This window comes from Cheilinus undulatus, linkage group 3, assembly GCF_018320785.1.
Source record: "Cheilinus undulatus linkage group 3, ASM1832078v1, whole genome shotgun sequence".
Taxonomy (NCBI): domain Eukaryota; kingdom Metazoa; phylum Chordata; class Actinopteri; order Labriformes; family Labridae; genus Cheilinus; species Cheilinus undulatus.
Genome location: NC_054867.1, coordinates 35,830,877 through 35,858,114, shown reverse-complemented (window position 1 = coordinate 35,858,114; position 27,238 = coordinate 35,830,877). Strand labels below are relative to the sequence as shown.

The window sequence follows — 27,238 nt, the reverse complement described above, 5'->3', positions numbered from 1 at the left end:
ACATCATGATCCGGTTCTAGGCTGAGATCCTCAGGCCTGACCTCAACCCCTAGGACTGAAGCTACATCAGTAACTACAGCTAGTGGAGTTACAAGAAGTGGTACAGCAGGCACCTCATCGGAGTCTTGATCTCTCCTTGGCTCCTCAGATATAGCTCCACCCTCCAGGACTGAAGCATTGAGGGACACTTCAGCTGGCAGGGCTACAGCAGGTGTTGAAGATGGCACCACAGCATGGTTTGGGTTCAGAGTGAGAGCCTCAGTCTGAACCGGACCCTCCAGGACTGAAGCATTGAGGGACACTTCAGCTGGCAGGGCTACAGCAGGTGTTGGAGATGGCACCACAGCATCGTTTGGGTTCAGACTGAGAGTCTCAGTCTGAACCAGACCCTCCAGGTGAGAAGACTTAGTGGTGCCCTCAGCGGGTAGGGTTTCTACAAGTGTTATAGCTGGCTCTTCAGCAGACCCTTGCTCTGGACTCACTTGTTTAGAGGCCTGGTTTACACTCAGTAAGCCCTTGCTGACATTTGCAGCAGGACGTTCATTTGTAGGCAGGTCTTTCTGAGTCTTCGGCTCAAACAGTTCACGAATGTGATCCACTGAAACATCAGTGATAATGTTCAGTATCTCGGCCTCGAAGCAGTTCAGTTTTTTCCTGAGAATCTCTGGAGGAAACATTTGGCGAACCTTTTTATCAACAGAGAGGACCGTGTCATCTCTGGTTGATTTGGAGAAGGTGGCCTGATGTTGGGCCAAAGAAAGAGTGGAGAGGACTTGGTCAAGCACAGCTTTGGTGACCCCAACCGCCATTTTGCCAAGCTTCTGCGATGGCATGGTGTTTGTGGTGTTGTTTTTGGGTCTCCAGAAGCCCTGAATAACTTTTGGGATCGTATCCATCACCACCTCTTCTGGGCTGCACAGTCTGGACACAGGAGCTTTTCTCTGCTGCTCTGCCAGCATCCTGGCATAATCTCCAGCCTGGCCGAGAATCTTTGGGTGTTTAAATGCAGGTGGCATGTCCTTTGGTGAGTTCAGCAATCTCCTGGCCTCAAACTCAACGTCCCTCATTTGCATTTTGGTGTTCACATCCCACACCAGTTGTAGCAGAGGTCTGACTTCTTCCTTTTCAAAGTCCTCAACTTCAAACTCCCAGAGTTGAACTCTGAGAGTTTTTTTACTCTCCTCCACCAGCAGCTCTGTCATGGCTTCAACAGTCACCGCTGGTGGGAGCTGGTCGTTCTGCTGAAGCCTCAGAAGTTCAGTGAGCAGAGCGATCTTGCTCCGATACGAAGGGTTGTGCCAGCAGATCTGCATGGCTCGTTCATATATTGGTGTGTCGAACAACACCTTTATGGCTCTGTACACACCTTTGCTTCCTTCTATGAAACTCATTGTAACGTTCGTTCTGTAGTTACACTGAAAAGCACAAACCAAACAATAAATCTTAAATCGAATGCCAGACTCAGAAGAACACCTTCAAAGTTTACTCGCCAGACAGAAATGAGCAAACAAGACCTTATATGGTTAAACTCTGAGAATCTGGAATGTTCACTCAAAGGGACTGTGATGAGAGCAGCATTCTAAAATGGAAGATTCTTTAACTAAATGTCATAGAAGTTTGGTTTCTATGGTAGCACAAAACAGAAAATAATGTCTTTGTCCTAAAATCACAAACTATTCACTGCTAAAGACTGGTTGCAGTACTGGTGTTGGCGTTAGGCTACATTGACCTATTACTAAGTTAACTGGAACAAACAGTGTTCAAGTTCATGTTAATGGTTTACAGCTGAGTGGGCTTAGACTACAACCTTTCACTACAGTTATAACGGATGTCTGGTTGTCAAAGAACAAAATAATGTGGCTACATTGAAAAGATATGATGAGCTAACGTGAAGCTGAAGTTGGCTGTTTTGTTAGCAAGCAGAAAAATGCTGCAAAGTGATATAACGTATAATGTTACTGGCATAATGCATCAGGTTATATGCTTTGCAATTTGAGGCAATATTGCTGCGTTGCATTACCTCAGAGCAGGAGAAAAGACCTGTCTTTTTCAATCAGTTTAAAATTGGATCGTCATATTTGGCATTTTTGACACCTATTATCTGTTTAAAATGGATTAAAACCACTGACAGATGTAAAGGGCAACCAGTAGCACTAATTAGTAGGGGTGGGAATCACTAGTGGCCCCACAATACGATATTATCACGATACTTATAGCGATTTGATATTATTGCGATTTTAAATATTTTGCAATACAGAGTGTTGCGATACCATATAACTAATCAAAACAGAACGAGTTTTAACTAAGTTAAATGAGGTATTCTGTAGAAATTAACCACATGAAGTCAAGGTTTTCAAATGGTGCTCGTACATGTAAACAAGTAATACTGATAACGATGGTCCCTTCTATCTCCACCATTATTTAAATCCTCAGTTTTCCTCTAGAAAACCTCCATTCTCCATCAACTCCATTATCACAGTTATTACATCAGAAAAATGACCAAACATGGGGATCAAATGCAGAGTTTAACCGAACAGACACTTTTCTGTTTTTCTCCCTTCTCTTGACCTTTGAGAGTATTTTAAATCTCTGTGATTATTTCAAAGTTCAGACTCTGTGCAGCTTTTCATTACTGTCATAGACTATCTGTTGTTATTATGATGGATTATGAAGGTCAGGCAATTTAAATGTCTGTATAAGTGGTTCTTCTGAAATGAAAGGCGACACAGACCTATTTCTTAAGAAGCTTGAAATATGGGTGTGGGTTTGAAATGTGTAAATTATTTTGCAGGAAAAAACTTGTTTTATCTTGTATTTGCATATTTTGCGACTGAAGCAGATTGTTTTCTTCACTTAAACATGTGTGTGTGTCCCTCAGGCTGCCCTCCAGGCTGGTTTGGGGCAGACTGTGTCCAGCGCTGTGACTGCAGTAATGGAGGTGTGTGTGACCCTGCAACAGGAAACTGTAGCTGTGGTCTGGGCTGGACTGGTGCACACTGTGAAAAAGGTGACAGCCAACTCTCACAGGTGTAATTTACCAAATTAAGTCAAATTAATCTTTTGTTGGTTGTTTTGCTCCCAGGCATGATAATCCAACATGTAGAGACTGAATCGTTTCACTGATTGTGCTTTTTGTCTGCCTCTTGTTTTTCTCAGAATGCCCTGCAGGCAGGTTTGGTGCAAACTGCCAGCTGACGTGTAACTGTCAAAATAACGGCACATGTCACAGAGTGACGGGGACGTGTCAGTGTGGGCCGGGATATTATGGACATCTCTGTGAACACGGTGAGAACTGACCACACTAAGCCACCAAATTGGCTTAAAAATGTGTAGGCAATCATCATACTTCGTCAGTGTGTTTCATTCTTTTTTTAATGTTTTTTACACACTTCTTTGGGTCAAGAGAAACCTTGAACTCTGCTTTTTAAACTTAAAAGTACAATATATATATTTTTTTGCACTGAAATATCTACATTAATTTAGGAAAATACTGCTCCCATATTATTGTTTATATTTTTGTTGTGTCCATGTCTTGTCATGGAGCTGCCATGGGAGACCCAACATGCTTATTGTTGCCATGACAACACCAAATGTTGTGTTATAGATTGCTACGTAAGGAAGTATGAACTGCTGCAGGTTTGTTGTCGTCTCACTCGTGATTTTGTTGCTTACTCGTGCTGGACCACGATTATTCCTTGCCATCAGCAGCAAATTCTGCTGCCCAAGCACAGCCCCTGAATCCCCACCTCACCTCAGTTGTTTGCCTCTTGTTTTGAATAGAAAACGCTATTAGACAAAGACTGCACGCTGTAAGAGGTATTTATGTCATTTCATGGATGGATTTCACAAACTGAGGCCTTTAAATCAAGCCTTTGCATTAAAACCTGACCAACTTTCTTTAGCTAAATCTCCTCTTTAGAGGCATTTCCTCTTGTTTATTAATCCAGTAAGAATATTGTAAAGCATGACGGTCAGTTTCAAACCTCCGTGTATCTCCCTCTTCCTCAGCATGTCCCCCTGGTCTCTACGGCCCGCTGTGTGCTCTGCACTGTGACTGTATGAACGGGGCGTCCTGTCACCCTGTGACGGGACTCTGCATCTGTCCTCCAGGACACCTTGGAGCTCGCTGCCACAGAGGTCAGTAAAAGCCCTGATGGTTAACCCAGAATAATAACAGGATTATCATTGCCTTTTAACTGTTTATTTATGGTCTTTGTGAACTTTTCTTCTTCTCTTAGTGTGTGAACAGGGTACACATGGCCTCGGCTGTAGCAAGGTGTGTGACTGTGAAGATGATGCTCCATGTGACCCTGTGACTGGAAAATGTCTCTGCTCCTCGGGGAAGACTGGACCCAGATGTGACATTGGTAATCCTCTGTTGATTTGTTTCAAACAACATTCACACACAACAGTGTGAGGTTTTCTTACATGTCAGCATTAGCAATGGTAAACACATGTAATTTACTTATGTGTGCACAAAGGTCACACCACTCCTGTATAAGTCAGTGCCTCACCGGTGGCCCGCCCCAGTTAAGGAGTCTGAGTCTGCCCCTGACCAAATTCTACAGTTAAAAGATGAAATGTACAGACCTAACCTTGCAAAGCAGATGGATTCGCCCATTTCCGTGTTTCTTACTGGCAAATCCATCTTGCAAAGCTCCCGTCTGAACCATTTGGGCCCAGTTAGAAAGTGACAGGACCAGTCAGCGACGGCAGTACTTTCGGGCACAGCATAGTCCTGACGAATGCAAGCAGCGAGAAGAGGCCGGTGCAATAATGGCAGAAGACATTAGTGTGGATGCTGCTAAAGCGCAAGTTCAACATCCCAATCATCCTCTGAGTTTTTTTTCAAAGGCTCTGCCCTTTCCCAAACGCTGTGTATTGAACATTTTCCAGATGGATGTGTGTAACACATCCATCTGATATGTCAGGTTAATACAGACCTAAATGAGTCCTCAAAGTTAGACTATCAGTGGAGCAGTGGTGGCTAGTCAATAGGGGGCGCTAGGACGCCACCCCCCCCATCACTCTCTCCACAAAGAGAGGACAGATCTTAAGATCACTGAATAGATTTTTTTAAAGATTTACTTTAAATATCTATCAAGTTATATGAATAAAGATAAACTCGATCATGCACTGTATTAATATGATTTATTAAGAGATTAAAATGTGTAATGTGCAATAAATCAGTAAATCACAAACGTTCTATGCATTTGCTTTACTTCCTGTTCTCTCATTTCCTCCCTTGACTACACTTGTAAGCTGCGCGTGTGCATTTGTGTCTCTTTAGTACGAGAGTTAGGAGCTCTGTGGGTGCAACACGACGGCGCCCCCGAAGGGATTTCCACTGACCACTCGCCAGACGCCAATGGGTGGCAGCAGAGAAATACACTCTGTTATTGGATAGACACAGAGGAATTCATGCACCGTCACAATAAATCTCTGGCTCTCTGCCAGAAGAAAGAAAACTTATATTTTTTACTCAACCATATTGAAGCAGTGACTACTTGCACCTTATGTCTTTTGTAAATGTCCATATTAGAATAACTAATTCATTCATTCATTTAAAAGCACATGATATTTTCATGTATTGAGATGATTTGTGATAACATGTGATAAGTTTAAAAATTGTGGTTGCCAATGACCTTTATCATAGCCATCTTATATATTATGTTATATATACTATTTGTTCACCAACCAAACAAATGCAGATGTAAAAAGGCATATTAATATGAATTAACTCACATTGTAGTAACATCTACTGATATACCTTACATACACAACATATCAAATTGGGATTTTTTTGTAGCCCCCTCTGAAGAAAAATGCACCAGCTGTCACTGCAGTGGAGTAGTAGATATTTAGTACCATGCAAAGTTCACATTTGACCTTGTAAACAGCTATTTGGCAAATGAAAAGCCATCTGGTTAATGAGGCATGTTGAAGTGGAGAAAATCTGATATTTTATCCTTCTGCACGCACAAGTTGATGACCAGCCAACTATTTTAGATGAGTAGTTTGACTTTGCTTATTTGTTAATAGAGGGACTTTGAAGTTAATAACTTTGGGGTTAATATTTGACATTCTGTATCCCAAAAAGCAAATTTTAAATACATATCGGGGTAGTAATGATTCCTTACTGTAGTGAAGTCAGTCCCTCAGGGTTTGTTGTTCTCAGCTCTTTCCTTATATTTAGATTGTTCAAGTGTCAGTCAGAGGCTAAGCCTTTTTCATTTTCATGTGAACCCCTCGTGATCCTCCATGCCACTACATGTGGGAGGATGGACAACTTCAGTGTTAATTTTGGTAGCTTTAAAAAAAAAAAAAAAAAATCTCTACTGGTATTTACATTTCAGTATCCTTTCCCACACAGAGTGCTAAAGCCATATTATAATGAATGTGGTTTTCAAATTTAAGGGGAAAAAGCACACTTGCAATAAATTCAATACCATTGTTTTAAAATTGGAAAAAATAAATAAATAAAAAAGTGAGCTGGACAAAATAGTCCCTGGTGAAGTCTGAGGGTCAACAGCCGAATGAGACATTTAAGTTAAATCCTCTGGGGAGATTTTTTTTTAATCCTTTTTTTTTATCATGAACTTTTAATAAAGTATTTTATGATCATTTAAATCGTGGATGGTTGCTTGGTTGGTTTTAATCTATTGTAAAGGACTTGTCATGCCCCCACTTGAAGGACCTCCAGGGCCCACCAGTGGGAGAAACTGTGTTGCAGATACTTCCACTGCTGTTTAATTTGACTAAATTATGATCATTTCTGTTTTGCTTCAGACTGCAGAGCGAATCATTTCGGTCCAGACTGTTCAGAAACCTGCGAGTGTAAAAACGGGGCACAGTGCGACCCACAAAACGGCCGCTGCACCTGCCTGCACAGCTGGATCGGACTCTACTGTCAAGAAGGTGCAGTAATGACCCACTGACAAGGCTGACACACACGCAGCCCTTCTGCCTTTATCTCTCTGCATCACTACAAACGCACAGACGGCAGGTGATGAGCTGTGCTGAGTCTGGAGTCAGAACAGTGACGTTTGAGCTGACTCGAGGAAATAAGAGACCATAACTAGTTAAAGTGCTGACAGCGTTCTCATTCTGTTTGCAGAGGCTGCACTTTCTCTGTTTTGATCCAATATGAATGTTTGCTGAGCTCCACTCACACCTCTTTGTGTGTGTGTGCGTTTCCTCAGGTGGACCTCCTCGCCTCTCTCACAGCAGCAGCAGAGACTCACAACACGACAGCAACTCATTATAGCACCTGGAAGACAAAAAGCCGGGACTGATGAGCTTCTGTTTTACTGAAGAGACTCGTGTGAGTGAAAGCACGTTGTAGGAGGCAGCTGGACGACCTTCATGGAAACAAAAAAGACTCTCTGATGAGACGTGCTGTTTCATGTTTGGATCTGGGCGGGATCAGACTTTTGTTTTGTGTGCCAAAGTGTCCTTTGAACTCTCAAAGCTGATTTCGTCTGTCTGACCTTGCTGGTACATCGTGATTTTTTCACCTTCAACGAAAACTACACGCACAGAGTGCAGTGTGAGGAGACTGTGGTTGCTTTTACCTACACTTTCTGTTTGATATTTTGTCATCTAAACACCCTCTACAGGTACTGTATATGAAATATTTTTATTCATGGGAGGAGATTGCTGAAAAGGAACTATCTAAGGCAATTTTTGAAACCATATTTCAAACTTACCACAGTGAAGTTGCTCTACATCCACACTATATGAAGTGCCACCCTCATTACCATGGTGCTATGGCGCTTAACTGCACAATACAACAAGAGATATATATAATTATTTTATGACTTTTTATTGTATAATGCCATGATAAAGCACAAACTGTTGTTTAACTGTCTCAAACAAAAGCTGGAAATGTTACTGTTGAATTTATTCTCACTTATAACACCGCTGGCATTCATTTGCACCTTTTCTTTATGTATTTTCAACATTTGAGCTTATTTTAAACAAAAGACCTAAGCTGACATAAATCCTTATGTTTTATTTTACTCAGTTTTCCCATGAATCTGTACATTTCACAAGAAAGAATGAGAAAAAAATGAAATTAACTCTTTGCTGGAAACCTGGTGTTGTCCCAAAATGAAGAGATATAAAAGTCCAGATTTCAAGTGAAAAAAGTCAGTAAAATCTGCACTTTTAGTACCTATTTTTTCATATAAAAAGTTGGTTGCATGCCATACAATGGTGTATACCCCCTTATTTTTCTCTCTCTTTAGAGTTTACCCACTTTTAATCATAGGACACTAGAGCATTGCTTCATAACCCAATACTCCAGACTAAAGGAATATGGACTTAACTCAACCTGCATAATCATGTAGTTGTCTCAGCCAATAGTCTTTGCACAAGTGTTGATGTTAAAATCAGCTCAGGTTTTGCTGCTCATTTCATAATGATCCCTACTTCCTAAAAAAGCAGAAGCTGGGTGACAATATGCAAATACTAAAAAACATTTTAATTCGACTAAATAAGCAAGATCATCTTACGCATCTTTGTTTACAACAAAGGATGTTGGTCCTTTACAAAAAATGTGGTGGGTAATTCAGGAGTATACCACTACCTGTATAAGGTGAGACATGCTTTCATTACTACACATACAGCTGCCAGCATTACACACTGTACCATCTGGCACAACTTAAGGCCGGCTCAGACTACATGAATTCAGCCAGATTTTGGCCTTTCTACAATGTCGCAGCTCATCGTCAAACGTCAGGCCTGATTATGAGCGTCAAAAATGACGGTTTTACAATGTGACATAATCAACAACACGTCTAAAATACGCCATGACCATGACTTGACAAGACTAGCCTGTCAGAGTTTTTCTTACATAGTTGTCTAGTTTGACACCGTGACCTTACATCAACGACGTATATTCTGACGCCAACAAACAGGAGAGCATTTGCTTGTTTGTACAATCATTCACCAGAGTGAGTCCCTACTTCTTCTCCCTCCAGGGATTTATGTCAAAATATAGTGAAACTGTATGTAATGGTTAGGCTTAAAGGACACATTTTTCAAACACAGTCTAAATACACAGTAAACCTAAAGAAATAAAATCGGATTAAACGTCTGTTTTTGGTTGGGGTAAGTGTTAGGATACATAAGTTAAAAGTATAGCTTTAAAAGCTCCGTTAGCTGTGTAAGCTAGTCAATAACGGAGCTACAGAGCCAACAGAGCTAAAGCTAAGCTCACAAAGCAGCTACGTAAGCTATGTATCTACCTTATATGTGAAGCTAAGTTTGCTAAAGCTAACTAACGGAGCTAGGTAGCCAACAGTGCCACATAACAGCGTTAAGCAGCTAAAACTAAGATCAGAAAGCAGCTATGTAAGCTAAGTAGACATGTTAGCTACATTAGCTTTAGCTATGTTTGCTTAAGCTCACATGGATAAAGCTAACTTAGCCACATTGGTTTATGTAGTAATATTAATTACGTAGGTCGCATAGCTATGTTAGCTTTAGCTGAAGATAATGAAGCTAAAGGGAGCCACCATTTATGTAAATATTTCTAAAATGGATCTGTGTATAATTTAATTCTGAATTAGACCTCTGACCTTTTTCCTGTTTTATTTATAAAATATTTCTTAGTCCATAAGGTTTGCATTGTAGTCATTTTATGAATGCAATTTCCAGGCCTTGTGAATAAAGTATAATCTTGAAAAAATCTAAAAATGGAAATGTGATGTACCAGCAAAATATGGCATTTCCTTTCTGAGGTATAGAGCGTCTCGGATGAACAGTCTGTGAAAGTGGCCATCAGAAATGTACGGTCTGCACCCAGTCCCGTCTCAATTTTCTTGGTATGCGATGAGCGGTCAAGATCACACTTGCAGTGTGTCCAGGCTGTCAGCTAAGATGGGTCAAGATTTTAGTGGCATACTCTGACATGAAGCCATCGGGAATGACCAAAAAATCGTGTAGTCTGAGCCGGCCTTCAAACTTTACTCGCATTCATCCTGTGTTGTGAGCAGATGCTTAAATTATGCTGGGATGTAAAGCAACACAGACCAGCCTGGCTGTGCCACCTCTAACAACTCCTCCCCCCTGGGTTGTCATCATCAAATCAAACAGCTGTATACTATTAAGAGAATACATATTGTGGAGATTTTAATGAAAATGGTGCAGTGTGGTTTGAGATCCAACAAAAGATGCAATGAAACAAAAAGACTGAGACATATCCTTCAAAATCAAAGCTCATTATATATATATTTTTGCCTCATATTTTTATCCGGGCACAAATCTGTGACCAGCTTTTAGGTCCTGACCCACCAGACCAGTGCTCTTCATGTTGCTGTCTGGTGTTGATCTTCACACCTCTTTGGCCACATTGCTCAACACTGCCTCCATGATTACCAGTGGTATTGCAACTTTTGAAGTGCAGACAGAAATACAAAGGTATACATTTAAAATGTAGGACATAAATGAGCCTTCAAAGCTCAACTACTGTAATCATAGCTAGCAAAAAACTACCTAGGAGCTAAACAATGGGGACATTTTTAAACCTAACATAATTCATCACATTGGAAGTCAGTTTAAACCTTTTACCCTCTGGGAGACCCCCAAAAAGGACTGCTTCTTGTACACAAATGTGTCTTATATTCCAGGTTTGACAGTTGTTACCATGAATAAAGGAGCAAAATAGGAAGCTTGGATCCATGTCCTTTTAGGAATTCTGTCATTTTCTGTATAAATTGCTTCATATTTATGTTTCAGACAGTTTTTAATATTGAATATATGTCATGTTTATGTGAATCTTTTTTGTTGGATGAAAGACTTTGCAGCTCTACAGTCCAGTATTTTTTTCCACAGATGAGTCCCATTAAAGACAGACACACAAAGTTTTGTTTACCATTCTTATTTTATCATTTCATTGAAGATCGAAGCTGTACATCCTGTCTAAATTCAGATTCAAGCACAGTGCAGATAGCAACGCCTGCAAAAAATAACATAAGAAAAGAAAAGAGAAAAAAAAGGCAGAGGTGATCACAACCAGAAATCTATATACAAAGATCAAAGTATGTACAGGAGATAGCAGGCTCTCGATACGTCAACTTCAGAGTGAAATCAGTCCTCCAGATCATTCACTTCAGAGCATTCCTCTTTATGCATACACAACACAAAAATTGCTTCTTTTCATGTCGTAAAATCAATACAATACTCATAGGAAAAATGCAGCATGATGAAAAAAATAAAAACAGTTCTTTTAATTCTCTCTACTGCATTAAAGGCTAAAACATAAAAATATATTCTCTGTATAACCTCCAACCTTCTGTAATATAAGCTCTATCCATCGTCTGCAGCTCTGGTTTCATCTCTGAACTCTCATTTGAAATGGTAGAACAGATGAGTCCAGAACCACTTAAAGCATGAATTCTCCTACACAGGTGAGGGCACCAGGTAAACCACACGTCAGCCTTAAACCACGACCTGATATTTCTACAGGGTGTAGAAACCTTCAAACACCCCAAGATGTTTGTGGGTAAGCTAAGCACGGTGTGAAATATCTCTGATGGTCAAACTAAATGCACAGCGATATCGTTTGATGGACAAGTTTGACACTTTTGGCAAGAGAATTATTCACCTCTAGCCAAGAGTTAATAAAGGAAATGATACCACTCCCATTTCCGTACGCTAGTAACCAACTTAGCCTAGCCTAAGGGTGAGAAAAATAAACACAGCTGACCTGGCTCTGTTCAAAGGTGACTAAATCAGTCCACAGGCTCCTCCTAAGCTCTCTTACAGAGATATGATATGCCGTTTTCAAACACAAGAAACAAAAGGTAAAAACAAAAATGGGTAGCTGAAAATCCTCCTTTGAAGAGAATTCGCCTAAACCTAGAAGCTCTTTTCCAATCACTACACTTAAAAAAAACAAAAAGAAAAAAAATTAAGACCACATTCCCAATGTGGTGGCTACGATCATGCCTGCCCACAGAATTAGCTGGACCCCTAAAAACCCAGTAAAGGGCCCTCCCCAGTTATGAATTAATGATGATGTCAATGCAAGTGTGTCTGATCAGTAGCATTGGTGCTAGCATTGTGGCTAACAGTTACCTCATTTTGAAGCTATTATTGGTTCTGATGTTGAACTGTTTAATCATGCCACTTTTTAAAACCTTTTCACCATTTTTCCCCAGACATTATTTGCCACTTTGGACCAATTTTCACCATGTTTTTGGCTACTTCCAATACCTATTATTGTTATATTATTTTAACCCATTAATGCCACTTCAAGCCAAATTCTTAAGGGATGAACGATATTATCAGCCTGATATTGGTATCGGCAGATATTAGTTTAAAAAGACAAATATCGGTATCAGCAAATATCAAAATTTCTGTGGATATTTTGGTTGTGAATATTGGCATATATCGACTGTAAAATTTGGCCATATATGCTAATAAACTGTGGCGTTTTAGGCTAGACCAACAGCCCTACGTAAGTTGAGATCTTTTACTTTATTCATCCTCATTCTTTAAACTTTAAAGTGGGTTTTAAGAAAAAAGAGGTTGGTTTCTTTTTTCACTCTCAAACCTTAAATTGTGTCTAAAGGACTGAATTTAAAACATCTTAAGTGTAAGTGAACCCCCGGCTCAGAGCTAACTCCGCCCACCTCTGTAATTAAAAAAAAATGCACAGAAAGTGAACAGTTTGGTTCTGAGAGGAGGGAGGGGAAAAGGACGGGGTTTTCCAGATGAGGCGGGAGTGACAGTGATGTCCCCTTGTCAGAAAGAGACACAAACTCTAACAAACAAACTCTAACATTAAGGCTGGCCATTTCTTGCTGGGACACACAACTCTAGAGTTTCCACTGGTTGCCTATTAAGTGACAATCTGAGGCATAAAAAACATTGAAATGTTTTTACACATTATTTTAGCTGAGAATAAAACAAACCAGATATCAATGTTTACTTATTTAGAGGAGCAAGCAGGTGGACTTTAAGACAGAGTCGTGGTGAAGTTGCTGTTTTTGTTATTTTTCAGTCATCCTGCTAAGCTAAGTTAGCCAGCTACAAAGCTTTGATTTATCATACAGACGGTCTGTTATCAGTCTTTCACTTTAACTCTTGGCTAAAAAGCAAACCAGCGTTCTCCCAAAAATGCTGAACTTTTCCTTTAAGTCTCAGACTTCCTCCCGTCTCCCTGCAGATGAAAATATTAAGACACAGGAACTCCACAGATTAAAGTAATGTCATCTTTTTTTTCTCTCTTCTTTAAAACATCGGCTCTCGCCGGTTTTTATTCACTCAGACACAGCAAATCAAAACGTACACAGGGAACAGTTTATACACCAGGCTAAAGCAAGGGACGCATACAGACACACAAATGAACAGGATCAACAGCAGGGACACTGAATCACTCTGCTGTTGTTTAAAATCACCTTAACTATAAAGCTCATCCACACAAACCCTCTGAGTTACACATTTGATTATCTCCTTTAAATAAGAAGCTCTATATCTCATTCATAGCCTCACTCGCACTAATATGACAGTTTTATTCATCTGTTTTTTCTTTTTTTGCTATGGTTTAAAACTTTATCAGCCGTTAGTTACCATTTCTTATTTACAGGTGTTAGTAAGCGGAGTAGCATCACCTTGTTTGTCCCGTAGGTTTTGTACGTACGGAAGGCTGGGTTGAAGAGGGTCCATGCTTTGAGGATGTATCGCATGCTATCCACTTGTGCTTTAATCACAGTAAGAGAGCACCCACAGGTGAGAGAATGATATAGGGTGGCGTCAAAATTTTTGCAATAATACTTCTGACACGTCTCAGGTCATACGTTGCCCTGAAAACGAACCTTACCGATCCTAAAGCAGGAAGCTGTACTATGCATTCTGTATATGAAGGACGTATTTGTTTACTAGTATTACAGCATCGTCAAGTAAAGATATATATGGAGTAAAGTCCATACCATAGATAGATAAGCTGGACAGCACATGCGTCAAGATGAGTTTCTATAATCTTGCAGAAAGTGAGAAGAGTGATGAAGATCTTTGGCTCGAGCCAGGCTAAACATGTCACTGGTCCTCCCCAGTGTCCACACATGAACAAAAGACAGACGAGTAAATACAACCTGACTGTGTGCACACCAACGCACGACTATAAGACCGCCTGCTCTGTTCCCTGAGCTGCTGCCACCCACTGATCGGAAACATCGCCTCTTCCTCGTACAAGTCTGCGTTCCCCTGTTTACAAGGGACACGAAACCAGGCAGGCTGAAAAAGGGAGGGGGCAGCCGTCTACGCCAAAGCCTGCAGCACAGTCCGACGGAACTGTAAATAAGGCAAAATGCTTGAACGCAAGATGATGGAGGAGGATGTGGAGCCCGTGGTGACATGACCACCTCCTGTTCTGATAATCCTCCCGTTTGCACACAGGGAACAGAGGCCGGGGGGCACAGTGACAAAAAAAAACACACTCTGCGTTAGATTTCACGCCACTGCAGTAAAGGATGAATAAATTACTAATCTCTTCAGTGGCAGACTAGTCGCTCTGACATGCCGGCCTACGCTCCTGACTCATGGTAACAGACGGATCAGCGGTCAGTAAGGAGGAGCCTCAAACATCCTGCCCGTGAAGACGAAGAGGGAGCATGAGGAGAGGGAGATATGAATCTATAGTGCAATGGCTATGAGATAAGACTACTGTAATCCCCCCCTCTAAACTCCCCTCCATCACCTGTTCTGACCGTACTAAAGTGCTGATTGTTAAAGCCCACGAGGAGGCTTGTACACTGATAATGTCAACAACACAAACAGTTTTTCTTTTTTTTCAGAGAAACCTTGACAGACTCAGTACAGTACACGTGTTTGTAAACACAACGCCCAAGGAACAAATGCATGGCTATGGTACATGTGCAACAGAGTATTCTCCATGATTCATACAGTATGAACTTTATCTTCCTTTGAGTTGCATTCAGTTCTAGAAAAAAGCAAAACAATATACAAACAAAAAAAGAGATCTGGCTGCCAAGCAAGCGTGTGCTTATTTTTTTTTTCAAAAAGATATTTTTTTTAAATCTGTTTTTAAAATACGTTCAGCTGAATTGGATGTATAACTGATTTAAGTATGAGCGCATATCCCTAACCTCTCTTCCACTTTTTGTCTTTCTTCGTTAATCCCTTCCTTCCCTGTGGAGGTGACTCGATTTTTTTTTCCCCCTTTTTCTTATCTTATCCCCGTGACTCTAAATGAGGTGCCCTGGGTGGCCTTGGTGTGGCCAGACTCATGCGCCAGGGTCTCACTCAGTAAAAGCTCAAGCAAACAGAGGATCAGGCAAAGGTGGGGCGCTGCGGCTGCAGCCCGGGGTGCAGCCCTGCCGGGCGGGGCTGTGCTGCGCGTTAGGAGCGGTAGTCCTTTTTACTGTACGGCTTGTTCCCCAGGATGCTGTCCACCTCGTGCGTGATGGACGATGACAACTTTGGAAGAACCTGAGAAAGAACAGACAAAAGAGAAGAAAATGTAGCCTTTTTTAAAAAATCACGCAACCCCAACACAACCCTCACCCTACCACTCAGCCCCACATCTACATTTTTCACATTCACGCCATTTCCACTGAGGGTTCAGTTTGGTACCTGTTGATTTGCAATTCTATTGTCAGAAATTGAAGAGAGTACCAAATAACTGACCCATACTGTCCTAAATTTGGCATCCTTCTGTAAAGGTGCCAAGCTCACCCATCCATCCCAAAAGGGTGGAGTGAACTAAAAAAAAAAAGGTTTGCACTGACCTTAACCACTGCTCAACCAGATTGCAAAACAAGGCTGTCTGCTCTAGGAGGAGTGGGTGAAAAAAGGAGAAAAACAGACGAATATCCCCTTAGCTTAGGGCTTTTTTGACTCAACAGAAATCTGTTTCTTGTCATTCTGTCGCCATTTTGTGACCATCACCTTTGATATCATTTCACTATTTGGTTGATGAATATTTCCTTTTTTATAGCCTCTATAGCCCTGCGATTGACTGGCGACCAGTCCAGGGTGTACCCTGCCTCTCGCCCAATGACAGCTGGGATAGGCTCCACCCCCCGAGCCCCCAATGGGATAAGTGGTATAGAAAATGGATGGATGGATGGATAGCTTCTATATACATTACATGGACAAATGTATTTGGCCACATCTGTTAATTATTGAATTTGGGTGTTCCAATCAGACCAAGAAAATTGAGGAGTTTAGGAACAACAGCAACTCAGCCATGAAGCAGAAGACTATTTAAAAACACAGAGTAGGGTCAATGACCGCTAACGCGTTTGATGCGTAAAAGTCTCGAAAGTTTTGCTGATTTCATAGCTGAAGAGTTCTGAACTTACACTGGCATTAATGTAAGCACAAAAACTGTGCCAGGAGCATAATGGAAAGAATTTCCACGGCTGAGCAGCTGCATGCAAGCCTCATATCACCAAGTCCAACGCCAAGCATTGGCTGGAGTGGGGTAAAGCACACTGACGCTGGACTGTGCAGTAATGGAAACGTGTTCTCTGGAGTGACAAATCATTCTTCTGTTTGGCAGTCAGATTGGTGAGTCTGAGTTTGACAGGTGCCAGGAGAACGTTGCCTGCCTGACTGCATTGTGCCAACTTTTAAGTTTGGTAAAGGAGAGATTATGGTATGGGGCTGTTTTCAGGGTTTGAGCTGGGCTTCTTATCTACAGTGAAGGACAATCTTAACGCTTCAGTAAACAAAGACAATGCTTTGCTTCCAACTTTGTGGCAACAGTTTGGGGAAGGCCCTTCTCTATTCCAACATGACTGTGCTCTAATGCACAAAGCAGGGACTGTAAGGACATGGTTTGATGAGCTCGGTGTGGAAGAACTGCACAGAATCCTGACCTTAACCCCATTGAGCATATTTGGGATGAAATGGAACTAAGTTCGCAAGCCAGGCCTTTTCGTTTTAACGTCAGGGTTTTACCTCATAAATGTCGTACAGAATGAATGGGCACAGATTCCCAAGAAAACACTCCAAAACCTAACGGAAAGCCTTGCAAGAAGCATGGGGGCTGTTATAGTTGGAAAAAGGAGGCCAATTCCACATTAAAATACCTGTATTTGAATACAATATCATTACAGTAGCTGTTGGTGTAATGGTCAGGCTTTTTTGTCCATATAGTGTACTTAAAAATGATTTTGACAGGGGTCCAAATAACTAAAAAACAAGATTGTATTTTATTTTTCTTGCACTGATAGTTAATGTTATATTTTTTGGTGATGTTTCATCACAACAAATAATGATGTTGACTGCAAAAGGCTTAAAAGTCTAATTTCCAAGTATTCCCATGAAGAAAATCAAAAGATGATTTGTTTCTTGTGTTCTTTCCAGTGAAGACAATAATGAAAGAACAAATCTGTAATTTGATGTGAACGACTTGGCTGAGGGTTTATTTCCACATCTGTGATGTAATATTTCCTGGTAAAAGGAAAACTGTGGACCCTTGAGAAATGTAAGCTTAGCATTTTCATGAAAATATCAATAAAATGTGCTGAGGGCAGACAGCCACACAGCATTAAGGCATCCAGTGTAATAATGTGCGTTCACATTCACACACACTCAGAGGAGAATACACAAAGCATGAGAGAAGCTGAGATGTGCTCTTTACAGCAGGACAGACATAATGTGAGGAGAGGACGTAAACCCCCACCGGTGGAAAACCCCATTAAAGGAGTGCATCTTATCAGGAGAGGAGGAAGTGGCCGTAACTCGTCTCCAATCCCCACGGCAACCGATACTCGGCTGACCTTATTAACTCGGTACAGTGAAGCACCCGAGCGTGAGGCAGCAAACTGCCCGAGAGGCCGAGCTGTACCCAGGAGAGGAGGGGAGGCTGCGTTAGAAACTCAGAGGCACGGAATCACAGCCTGATGAGAGCGGTCAGGTCACATTTTCACAAACGACGCCGCAGCAGAGCAACAAACACAAAAATCACACACTCACTGTTCAGGGCCTCACCTGTATTGCTCCTATGTTCTCCATCAGCTGGTCGGTGTTGGACGCCCCTAAAAGCACAGAGCTCACCCCCTCGTTCCGTAGGCACCACGCTGCAGGAGACCAGTAAAGAGCAGTGACACGCCCACCTCCACCATAGACACACACACAACCCCTGACTCACACACGCACAATGTTTTCACAACAGCACTTGACAAACGCACACCAGAGAGATTATTTTTGTGTACATATCAAATGTCAATCCCTGGAAGCTAATGCATCTTTTTATGTCTACAAAAGGTAAAATGAAAAAATCACAGATGAACACAAACGCAGCACTTACATCACACTGACACTCAACTGCTGCAGAACAAAAATACAGACCCTTTACTGGTCAGAATATAAAAATACTCCACTGCAAGCAAAACTCATGTACTTTATATTATGACCAGTAGAAGAATTCAATGTGCAGCATTACATGGACTAATACTGACATTACAACAACATTTCTATGAAATTAAACATTTACTAAGTGAGCAGACTGGTAATCAGCTAGAACTTAAGAGAGGAAAATTTTAGCTTATGCAGCAGTGCAACTAATTGCTTTTCAATTTCATAACAATTTTAGCCTACAGCAATCACGGGAACGAGATTATTGAAATAAAATGATTATTGGACTGCATGCCATGTGCTTGTTTTGTTCATGAGTTTTGTCATTTGAAGTAAATGTTACAGTGTTTCTCTTTGTAATTTTGCCAAGATATTACATCACTAACACTTAAAAACATTGCTACTTTTTTGCCTTTATTAATCACAATCTTTTACAATATTAATTTTATTTTTTACATTTTTTTTTTCATAAATTGCTTGTTTTTCAGTTTTCTTATGTTTACATTTAATAAATGTATGGATGCAGCAGAATCAGGGATTAATTATGTTTGATGATTGTGCTGTGCTCACAATATCAATCACTCCAAAAGTATGTTTTTTCTTTGGTTCTACTATTCATATGTCTGTGTTTGTAAAAAAAAAACAAAAACAAAAAAAGAACAGTTCTTATTGTATTAATTCTTACATAGAATAAAGTCATTTTATCCGCACTGAAAAAAATCTCTGCAGACCTGTACGTCTGACAGCTGCTTCAGAGGAGGGTCAAACCAAAAAACCTCCAGCTCACTTTCTTGCTTTATGCTGACATATTCACTAAATGGTACAGCGTTTCAGTCCAACCAACCTCCATCAGACACTAAGACATTTAAAAAAGACTGCCTGAGCTTTTCAATCATCCAATCAGAAAACCACTGGGATTAATGATCACCAGAAGCTGGTTGGTTCATAGTCAGCCAGAAACTAGTTCATGACCTCACAATAAATCACAGAAAATATTGAATATTCATGTGAACTTATGCCCCACATATAAAGGAGTGAGTTTCATCATATATCAGCCCAGTAGCTTTCAAGAAAAAAAAAGAAAAGAAAAGAAAAATCTGAGATAACTTTGGTTATGAACTGGTGCAATACAATTAAAGATTGACTAATTGATTACTTCAGCAATTATTTCATTTTTTCCCCAACTTATTTTATTCCTATATCTAACTGGTTCCCAGCTCTTTCTTCTTTGGAGCCCCTGAAGCCAAGAAAATCCAAGAAAACCTGAGACCCCTTCAAAGAAAGTGGCACATTACTGGCAAATATCAATGTTAAATTAGTTTCATATATAAAAACCTTAGAAAATAGGTCAAATATTTTTACCTTAAGACTTTTTTACAAACAATTTAATTCGTTTTTTTTAAATCGTAATTCTAATTATAAGTCTCCGTAAATTGATATGAAAATCTATATTTTAGGTTTGTTGTATGAGAGGCCACTGTGTTATGAGCCACCAGGCCAAATTCAGTCATGAAAGACAATGCTAAGTTTATAAAAGTAAGCTTCAAAGTCATGAAAAAGGAGGCAGAAAAGCCTGCTGGAGGATGGTGTGGGCTTGTTTGTTGAATGAGCTGAAGCCATGTTAAATACGATCATCTCAGATAAAAAGATTCTGATAAGAGTGCAGCTGCTCTGGCTCTGAAAGACAGAAGTTGGGGATTCTTGTTCCTTAAACATATTTACGTTTTTGCCTGTATTAATCAAAACTATTTTTTTATATTAAATTTTATTTTATTTTATTTTTTAACATAATTATTTTTGCATATTTACTGTTTTCTGGTACAAATCTCTCTGTTATGATCCTTTAATGACCCCTAGGTCACCGTGTCTGATAGATTTGGGAAATTTACCCCACAATGAACAAAAATACAGCCATGTAGCTGACTGTTAACATTCAACGAAGGCTGGGAAATCAGCGAACATCAAGCTGTCCTGAGATGAAATGCTCTGTAAATTCATATCATTGTAGCTTTAGGGGAGTGGGGCAATTCCCCATCATGACTGGTGATGTCATGGGTTGTTTTTTTGACCTGCTCAGAAAAAAACCAAGCCAGGAAAGAGATGAACAACCTTCTATACACACACATATCTAGTGTGTAAAGACATAAAGTTTGGATTCTCTTAATTGACATCATTGGAGCAGACAAAGCCTTTCACCCCAAAGGGGGTCCCAAAGCCTAGGTTGGGTATCAATGATCCGTCTAATAAGTGAACTGTTCAGTCAGATTTCTATTTTTATAATGAGAAAAAGAGAATTACAATTTAAAGCACTTTCAGACACTTAGAATCCAAGCATCTTTCAAACCTTAAAATTAAATTTTCAAGGATTTCACACACTTTTACAAACCTTGACATATAAACTGAAATGTCTTGATGTTGCCAAAGGATGGTTAGATCAATACGCTGTGTTATGAATATGTCACCATAAAGCAGGGAAGTGTGCATGAGCTTCTTTCTCTGTTTTTAAGGTGTGATTATTATTATTTAAGGAGTCATTTGCAGGAAATGACAGTTGATTAAGGTAAAACATGCAGTATTCGTCGGGTACTGCTATTACCCAGTGAACCCAAGGTTTACTCAATGTGAAACATTAAAATACTGCCAATTTAACTTGATTTTTGCTCCTCCTCAGCTGAGGAAACTGTTTTTTTTGTTTCAAAACGAATAGAAACTTGCTTTCGAGGCATTATTCATGGTCTGAAAACACTACATTATTTTTCTACTCTGTTGTAATTTTCTGTAAATAGAATCACAATAAGAAGGTTTTATTTGTGCTGGTCTCGTACTTTTTCTTAAGTTGTAAACGTGTTTATTGGTGAATAGTTTAATCTGCGAAACAAAACAGAGACATTTGTCTATTAGTCTGAAGTTTTAATTCTCATCTGAGAATTTCTGTAGAAGTTCTGCTGTACTTCAAAACTGTGTCAATATAAAGACAGGATGAGCAAAATATTAAAGAGACTAACAATAAACTGTATCCAACCAGTCTGAATCACTGCCCTTCTTATTTGGGATCATTGAGTCCATACTGTGAAATAAAGTATTTAATCACTCATAAATGTGTCAGAGAAGGATCTGTGAGCAAAATGACACAAAACCATCATCTCATTTGCCGTTCTGCTATCATTTCTGCTGTATTATGCAACACAGCTGTGTATTTATGCAATTGAGGAAAAGACTCTTGTAAGCAGATTACAGCATAAAGGGATTGTGAATTTGGCAGTAAACAAAGCGGGATTATGGCTCCAAACAAATCTCCTACAAATGTGGGAATAAAAATGAATTGTCTCAGTGTGGATACGCCCAGGTGTGGAGCTCCCCTCAGGTTACTGAGACACCTGCATGTCTAATGAAGTATCCCTTCTCTCGTAACAGCAGGCCTTGGTGTGCAGCCAGAGGCAGGAAGGAGTCTGTCATTGTTATACAGTTTTTATTCAATACTGAGTGCCACCATGATGTAGGGGACAAAACAGAGGGCATTAATCTCCTGTGCTGCCTTCAGGAGTGCTCCAAGGATTTATGGTAATTGGTAGTGTCCACTAATGGGCCGTGAAACTAAATCTATGACACTGCATTACTGAGAGAGTGAAAAATCTGCGCTGAGTGGAGAGAGGGAGTCCCAGATTTACTCGCCGTGTCTCCAGCATCTGATGCTTTAACAGCCCTCGCAGGAGTCAACGTCTCTGGCTTTGCACTTTCTCGCTCCACGGCCCGGAAGTGAATCGATACTGGTCACTTGTTGGATTTATGACTGGGATGCTATTTTTATGCTGACACTGGAAACTGTTAAATACATGTTAACAGTAGGGGAGACAGCAGACCCATGTCTACATCTACTATAAACATGGTTTTTATATTTACTATAAACATGGTTTTTATATTTACTATAAAGATGGTTGTGTTTACATCCCTGCTTTCCAGATTTCAAAGGTGGTGTGCCAGATCCTTATTTAGAACAGATAGTGTGTATTCTGTTGGTTTAAATTTAATCCTCTCAGTAATCTTCTTCTCATCTGCCTGTTGTATGAAGCTGTCAGAGAAAGGTTCATGACCCAGGTTACAGCAGTAGAGCCACACCAAGAACTTATGAGGCTGTGACCCTCAATTTATACACTTAGACACTAGGTTTGTAACTGACCGCCACCTTTTTAGACAAGAAGATTGATAGTTTGATAAACTTTTATATGACATTATAATCAGTTTTATTTAATTGAAACTAATAATGATTTATATATTTGTACATGTAAAGACAGTATATGTATGTGGGTCAATGACATGACATGCACATTTTTGTGTCTGAATTTGTTATGGCATATAGAAATCTGTTCTATGAAACCTACTTTGTTTTAACACATTTTCAGTATGTTTGAATAATATAATTGATTTCATATTTTGGCATCTCAAACCCTAAAAATGTTCAGGTGGTGCAACTGTCCAAGTAAATTAATGGATTACTAACACTGTTAAAAATGACATTTTAACTGTGAGAAATTCAAATTAGAAAACTTGGGCATGATTTTATGGTTGCATTTTGAAATTAAAAACTACTATTAAAATTCATCATTTAAAAGTTATTATGATCATCCAAAATCTTCTCTCCTGTAATTTGCAGGTTCTTAAAAGTTGGGTGGTGCAACCATAATCACTGCAACTTTTGTTTAAAAATAAAGTGATAAAAAGAGATTGCAGCATAATTTATCATCAATTTAACTCCAACTGCACTCATAGGCAAGTGAAAGTGGTTTATAGACCCTTTAAAGTAAACATAAAAACATTTCTTTGCAGTCACAGGTTGGCCGGTACATTCTCACCGTAGGGTGGTACAACCTTTATAAGACTGCAAAAAATGTATTTTACTGTTAAACTCTTGATTTTATTTCAAAAATATTTTTTTCCACTTTCTAAAAGAAACATTTAAGCAACAATATGTGTCTGAGTATTCACCTCTTTAACTCAAAAAAGTTCTCAGAAGGTGATTGGACAAACGTTCTATCACATTTATGACAAGCCAATCAGAGCAACAAGACAGAATTAGGTTCTACGTATGCACAGCTCAAGAGTTAATGTCAGCTTGACAGGAAATCTCTGCCATAGTGCATAACTAGTGGAGATGATGTGGATAAAAATTATACAGCGGCCAGTCTGGAGAAGAGCAAGAACGTCTTCTCCACCAAGAAAAGCTTGTGTTGTAGCTCTTTGCTCTGTTTTTATAAAAAAAAAAAAAAAAAAAAAAAGTGGCACAATTTAGATAAAACTGCCGCTTTCCTACTGCTTATTTCTTCAGCGTAACAGCTGTTATGAACACTGGCTTACAGTGCAACTTTACCTTACCCATAATGATCACAAACCTGTGTTGAAGCAGATTAGGAGAAGTACGAGAAGTAACATTTTATCTGTCTTTTAAAACTTTTGGTGTGGCTCTATGCTCTTGTTTTCATGGAGTAATGTGGTCAAATTCTAATGAACTGCCACTGTGGCTACATCTGTGCTTATTATAACTCTTGCAAGCTCATGTGCTTTAATGGGTCAAATTGTGCTGTTACATGTTTTTATGTACGCTTACGTGTTTCGTGTGGCTTGTATGTTTCTTATGCTCCCCATATTTTTGCACACTGAATCGCCGCTATTGAGGACAAATAAAGTTCTTGATTGACTGATTGATTGATTGAAGCAGGTCTGCAAAACAGCTAATTCTCCTTTTCCATCATAAAAAGTTTTCAGTGTGGTTCTTTGCTCTTTTATTCATGAAGAAATGTGGTGAAATTTTGATAAGACTTCCACTACACCTGAGCTAATTATTACACACTAGTGGTAGCCATTGCTATCGTCTTTCAGTACAACTAAACCCCACCGATAGCTATAGTGATGACTGGCTGAACCATCACCCGTGTTGCACAAACAGTGTGGATTGAAGCTTTACAAGATGGATTTCCATATGACTGACTGGCAAACCCATCTGCTCTGCAGGGTTAGTCCTCTTTATGACACAAATAAAATTAACGTGTTAAAGTATTTGCCTGGTTAATTTAAAATTAGTTGCAACGGTCAGGTGAAACAACCGCAAATGAATGAGCCTTATCTGTCATTGACCCATACATATTAATTTATATCATATATATATATATAAGGATTAAGTAAAAACATCATTGTCAAATATTTTGAAAATATCGTTGTATAGTCATATAGTTTGATTTTCATTTGGCAACAACAGTTGTCTCTGTTAATGCCAATAAAATATTTTTAACAATGATCATTAAATGTAATCCTTCCAGTAGGTTTCTATCCCTTTAATTTTCAAGATTTTATTTCTTTTTTGATACAGTGACTTATTTTCTACCTCTACAGATGACAGTGGACAGACACACACGTGACAACACAACACACGGTCAGTGAAACGAGACCTCGCTGCAGACCTCGGCCCGTCCGAGGCAGAGGGACGGACAGACAGACAGAAAGAGAGAGAGCGGCAGAGTGTATCTGCGTACCGATGGCGAGTTGGGGCAGAGTGCAGCCCAGCCGCTCCGCGATTGCCTGCAGCTCTTTCAACTTCGCCTGCTGACGCCGGCCCTCCTCACTCAAGATCTTGTCCTTCAACCACTGGTAACCCTGTTTGAAAACACAGCACACCTGCTCAAAAACACAGCCCTGCTCACACGGCCGCGCCGCAGCTCCTGTGTGTCACAAGGGCCTGTTTTTAAACAAGTGACTGTCTCATCTCTTCTACGCCCAGGCTAAAGGTTCATCAGTATTATTATAATTATCAAAAAGTGAAAGACATTAGAACAATTACATACATCTACACAAACTGACCACTATGGTGGCTGTTAAGGTTAAATCTAAATCAAAACAATAATCTTTGTCAAATATCAAAGATCAGGAGTTTAACTATGATGCTATTAGTGACAAGACTAAAATCAGTCAGTAAATATCAAAACATCCACAGGCAACAATGAACCAAACAGCAAGCAGCACATTACACACACGTCACTAAAACTACTGCACAACACCACGATGGAGGCTAGGTTCATGATCCGGTCTAAGGACTAATCTACATTCACTGACACACAATCCACAGAAACACAGCATGCCACTACACTACGAGAACACAACACTGCAGTAGGTCAGGTGTTCCATTCTACCAGTAAATCTTATTTTTTATTTGATTTAATGAAAATATACTGAAATACTACGGATAAATATAGTGAAAAATAACTTTCTGAGATTCTGACCCAATTTAAATGTGATCTTCTCCTCTTAAATGCTCACTTATGGCTGCTTTAGTGCTTGCAGAAAAGCATTATTTTAGTTGCCTGCAAAAGCAGACTGAAGGATTGACTTTTTAAAGAATAAATATGTAAACAATCCATACTATGATTGCTCTGTTTGTGTGTAGGCGGTCTTATCACATGTACGTTGTGTGTTCATGTGTGTGCATATTAATGTATAAGCTGACACCAGCTGGCCAACAGTGTTGCACTGCACTGCTCATGCCCAAGCATGGCAATGACAACAGATCTACGAGGTGTGCACAGAGTCACAGAACCTGAAAGACAAACACACAGTAAACGCACAAACAAACAAACAATAGCAGGAGGTGTCACAGAACAGTGACAAAGATCATCAAAAATGATCATTGCAGGACAAAACCAGGAAAACCGAGCGGGGTGCGTCTACCTTCAGAGAAGCCCGAGAGTAGGGAGGCACCCTGCCGTCGTATTTCCCTGAGATGATCCCACAGGCCAGGGGTGACCACGTCATGGCCCCCACACCTGAGAGAACAAAGGCATGTGATCATCAAGGAAAAACAAGAAACAGCACTTCTAATCGAGGCTGCCTGTTTACTTCTCTGACAGAAGTGATAGAAAATAACATTTTGATCCAATATTTTATCTGTCAAAATCATAGAACCGTATATTTTTGAATATTCTTTAAAAATCCCATGCACTGGTAAAAAAACAGAGGTTTAAAAAATGTATTCATTCAGTAACATGTAAAGAAACCTTCTTTGGGGCAGTGGCTCTCAACTGGTAGGTCAGGACCTAAAGTGGGTTGCCAAGCTTTTTCGTGGGTTTAAAATTTAAATGCCTGGAATAGAAAAAATGTGGCAAAAAATCTCTGATGAACTGAGGATGTACTGGGGCCTCTCCACTCGTGTCTAAGAACATTTTTGACTCCACACTGTTGAAATTTACGATTTAAAAACCTGAATTTTTTGAGTTTCCGATGTCAAAATGTAAGACTTTTTAAACTTGGAAATTAAATTATTTTTTGTTGTAAATTTCCAGCTTTTAAACTTTAAATTCTGAGTTTTTCTTCTTGTAAACATATATGACTTTATAATCTCAAAAATTTTGAATTTTTCCCAAAAAATGTTAACTTCCTTGCTTAAAAATTACGCATTTTCTCATGCTATCTTTAAGGTTGGCCCAAATAAGCCATCCCACATTATGTTTCTCATCATGATTTTTAAAAAATATATATGTTTATCTAATTTTGACAAGAAGACAGGGTCCCACACCCCCCTGAGATCTTCTGAGCCCCCCAGGATTGGAACCACTGATGTACAGAAAAAGTAAGCTGATATACGTCCATACATTTCCACTCCAATTTCCTATGATAAGGAGTACATATAAGTTGTTTTTCCAGGACTCTGACTTCTTAATCACCTTGTCTTGGATGAAAAAGCTGGTTTTCCCAGTATAGTATGCTAGCAGGCTCACCGGTCTCTGTAGTGATGTGAATTTTACGTATGTTCCCTTGTCCTGTCTCTTTGTTCAGTCATGTTCTGTTCACACGTCAAAACTGCAATATTTTATGACACTAGTTTGAGTGGAAGAAAACTTTGAAATTTGAGTCACATTTC

The 27,238-nt window shown here is 39.7% G+C and overlaps 2 protein-coding genes across 6 annotated transcripts in view; one reads left to right on the top strand and one right to left on the bottom strand.

Annotated features, from left to right (window-relative positions):
• Nucleotides 1-7,523, top strand: part of megf6b (multiple EGF-like-domains 6b) — a 103,582-nt gene extending 96,059 nt beyond the window's left edge. The window contains exons 34-39 of the mRNA XM_041783597.1: nucleotides 2,879-3,007; nucleotides 3,157-3,285; nucleotides 4,009-4,137; nucleotides 4,239-4,367; nucleotides 6,790-6,918; nucleotides 7,203-7,523. Coding sequence (XP_041639531.1) covers nucleotides 2,879-3,007; nucleotides 3,157-3,285; nucleotides 4,009-4,137; nucleotides 4,239-4,367; nucleotides 6,790-6,918; nucleotides 7,203-7,267 — 710 coding nt within the window. The 3' untranslated portion in view covers nucleotides 7,268-7,523. The remainder of the gene's footprint in view (nucleotides 1-2,878; nucleotides 3,008-3,156; nucleotides 3,286-4,008; nucleotides 4,138-4,238; nucleotides 4,368-6,789; nucleotides 6,919-7,202) is intronic.
• A 7,604-nt stretch (nucleotides 7,524-15,127) lies between these two features.
• kcnab2a (potassium voltage-gated channel subfamily A regulatory beta subunit 2a) overlaps nucleotides 15,128-27,238 on the bottom strand; it is a 151,441-nt gene continuing 139,330 nt past the window's right edge. For all 5 annotated transcript variants that reach the window (XM_041782644.1, XM_041782645.1, XM_041782643.1 and 2 more), the window contains 4 exons: nucleotides 26,050-26,144; nucleotides 24,861-24,981; nucleotides 17,971-18,059; nucleotides 15,128-15,459 (listed from right to left, as the gene is read on the bottom strand). In XM_041782644.1, the coding sequence (XP_041638578.1) occupies nucleotides 15,370-15,459; nucleotides 17,971-18,059; nucleotides 24,861-24,981; nucleotides 26,050-26,144 (395 nt within the window). In that variant the 3' untranslated portion in view covers nucleotides 15,128-15,369. The remainder of the gene's footprint in view (nucleotides 15,460-17,970; nucleotides 18,060-24,860; nucleotides 24,982-26,049; nucleotides 26,145-27,238) is intronic.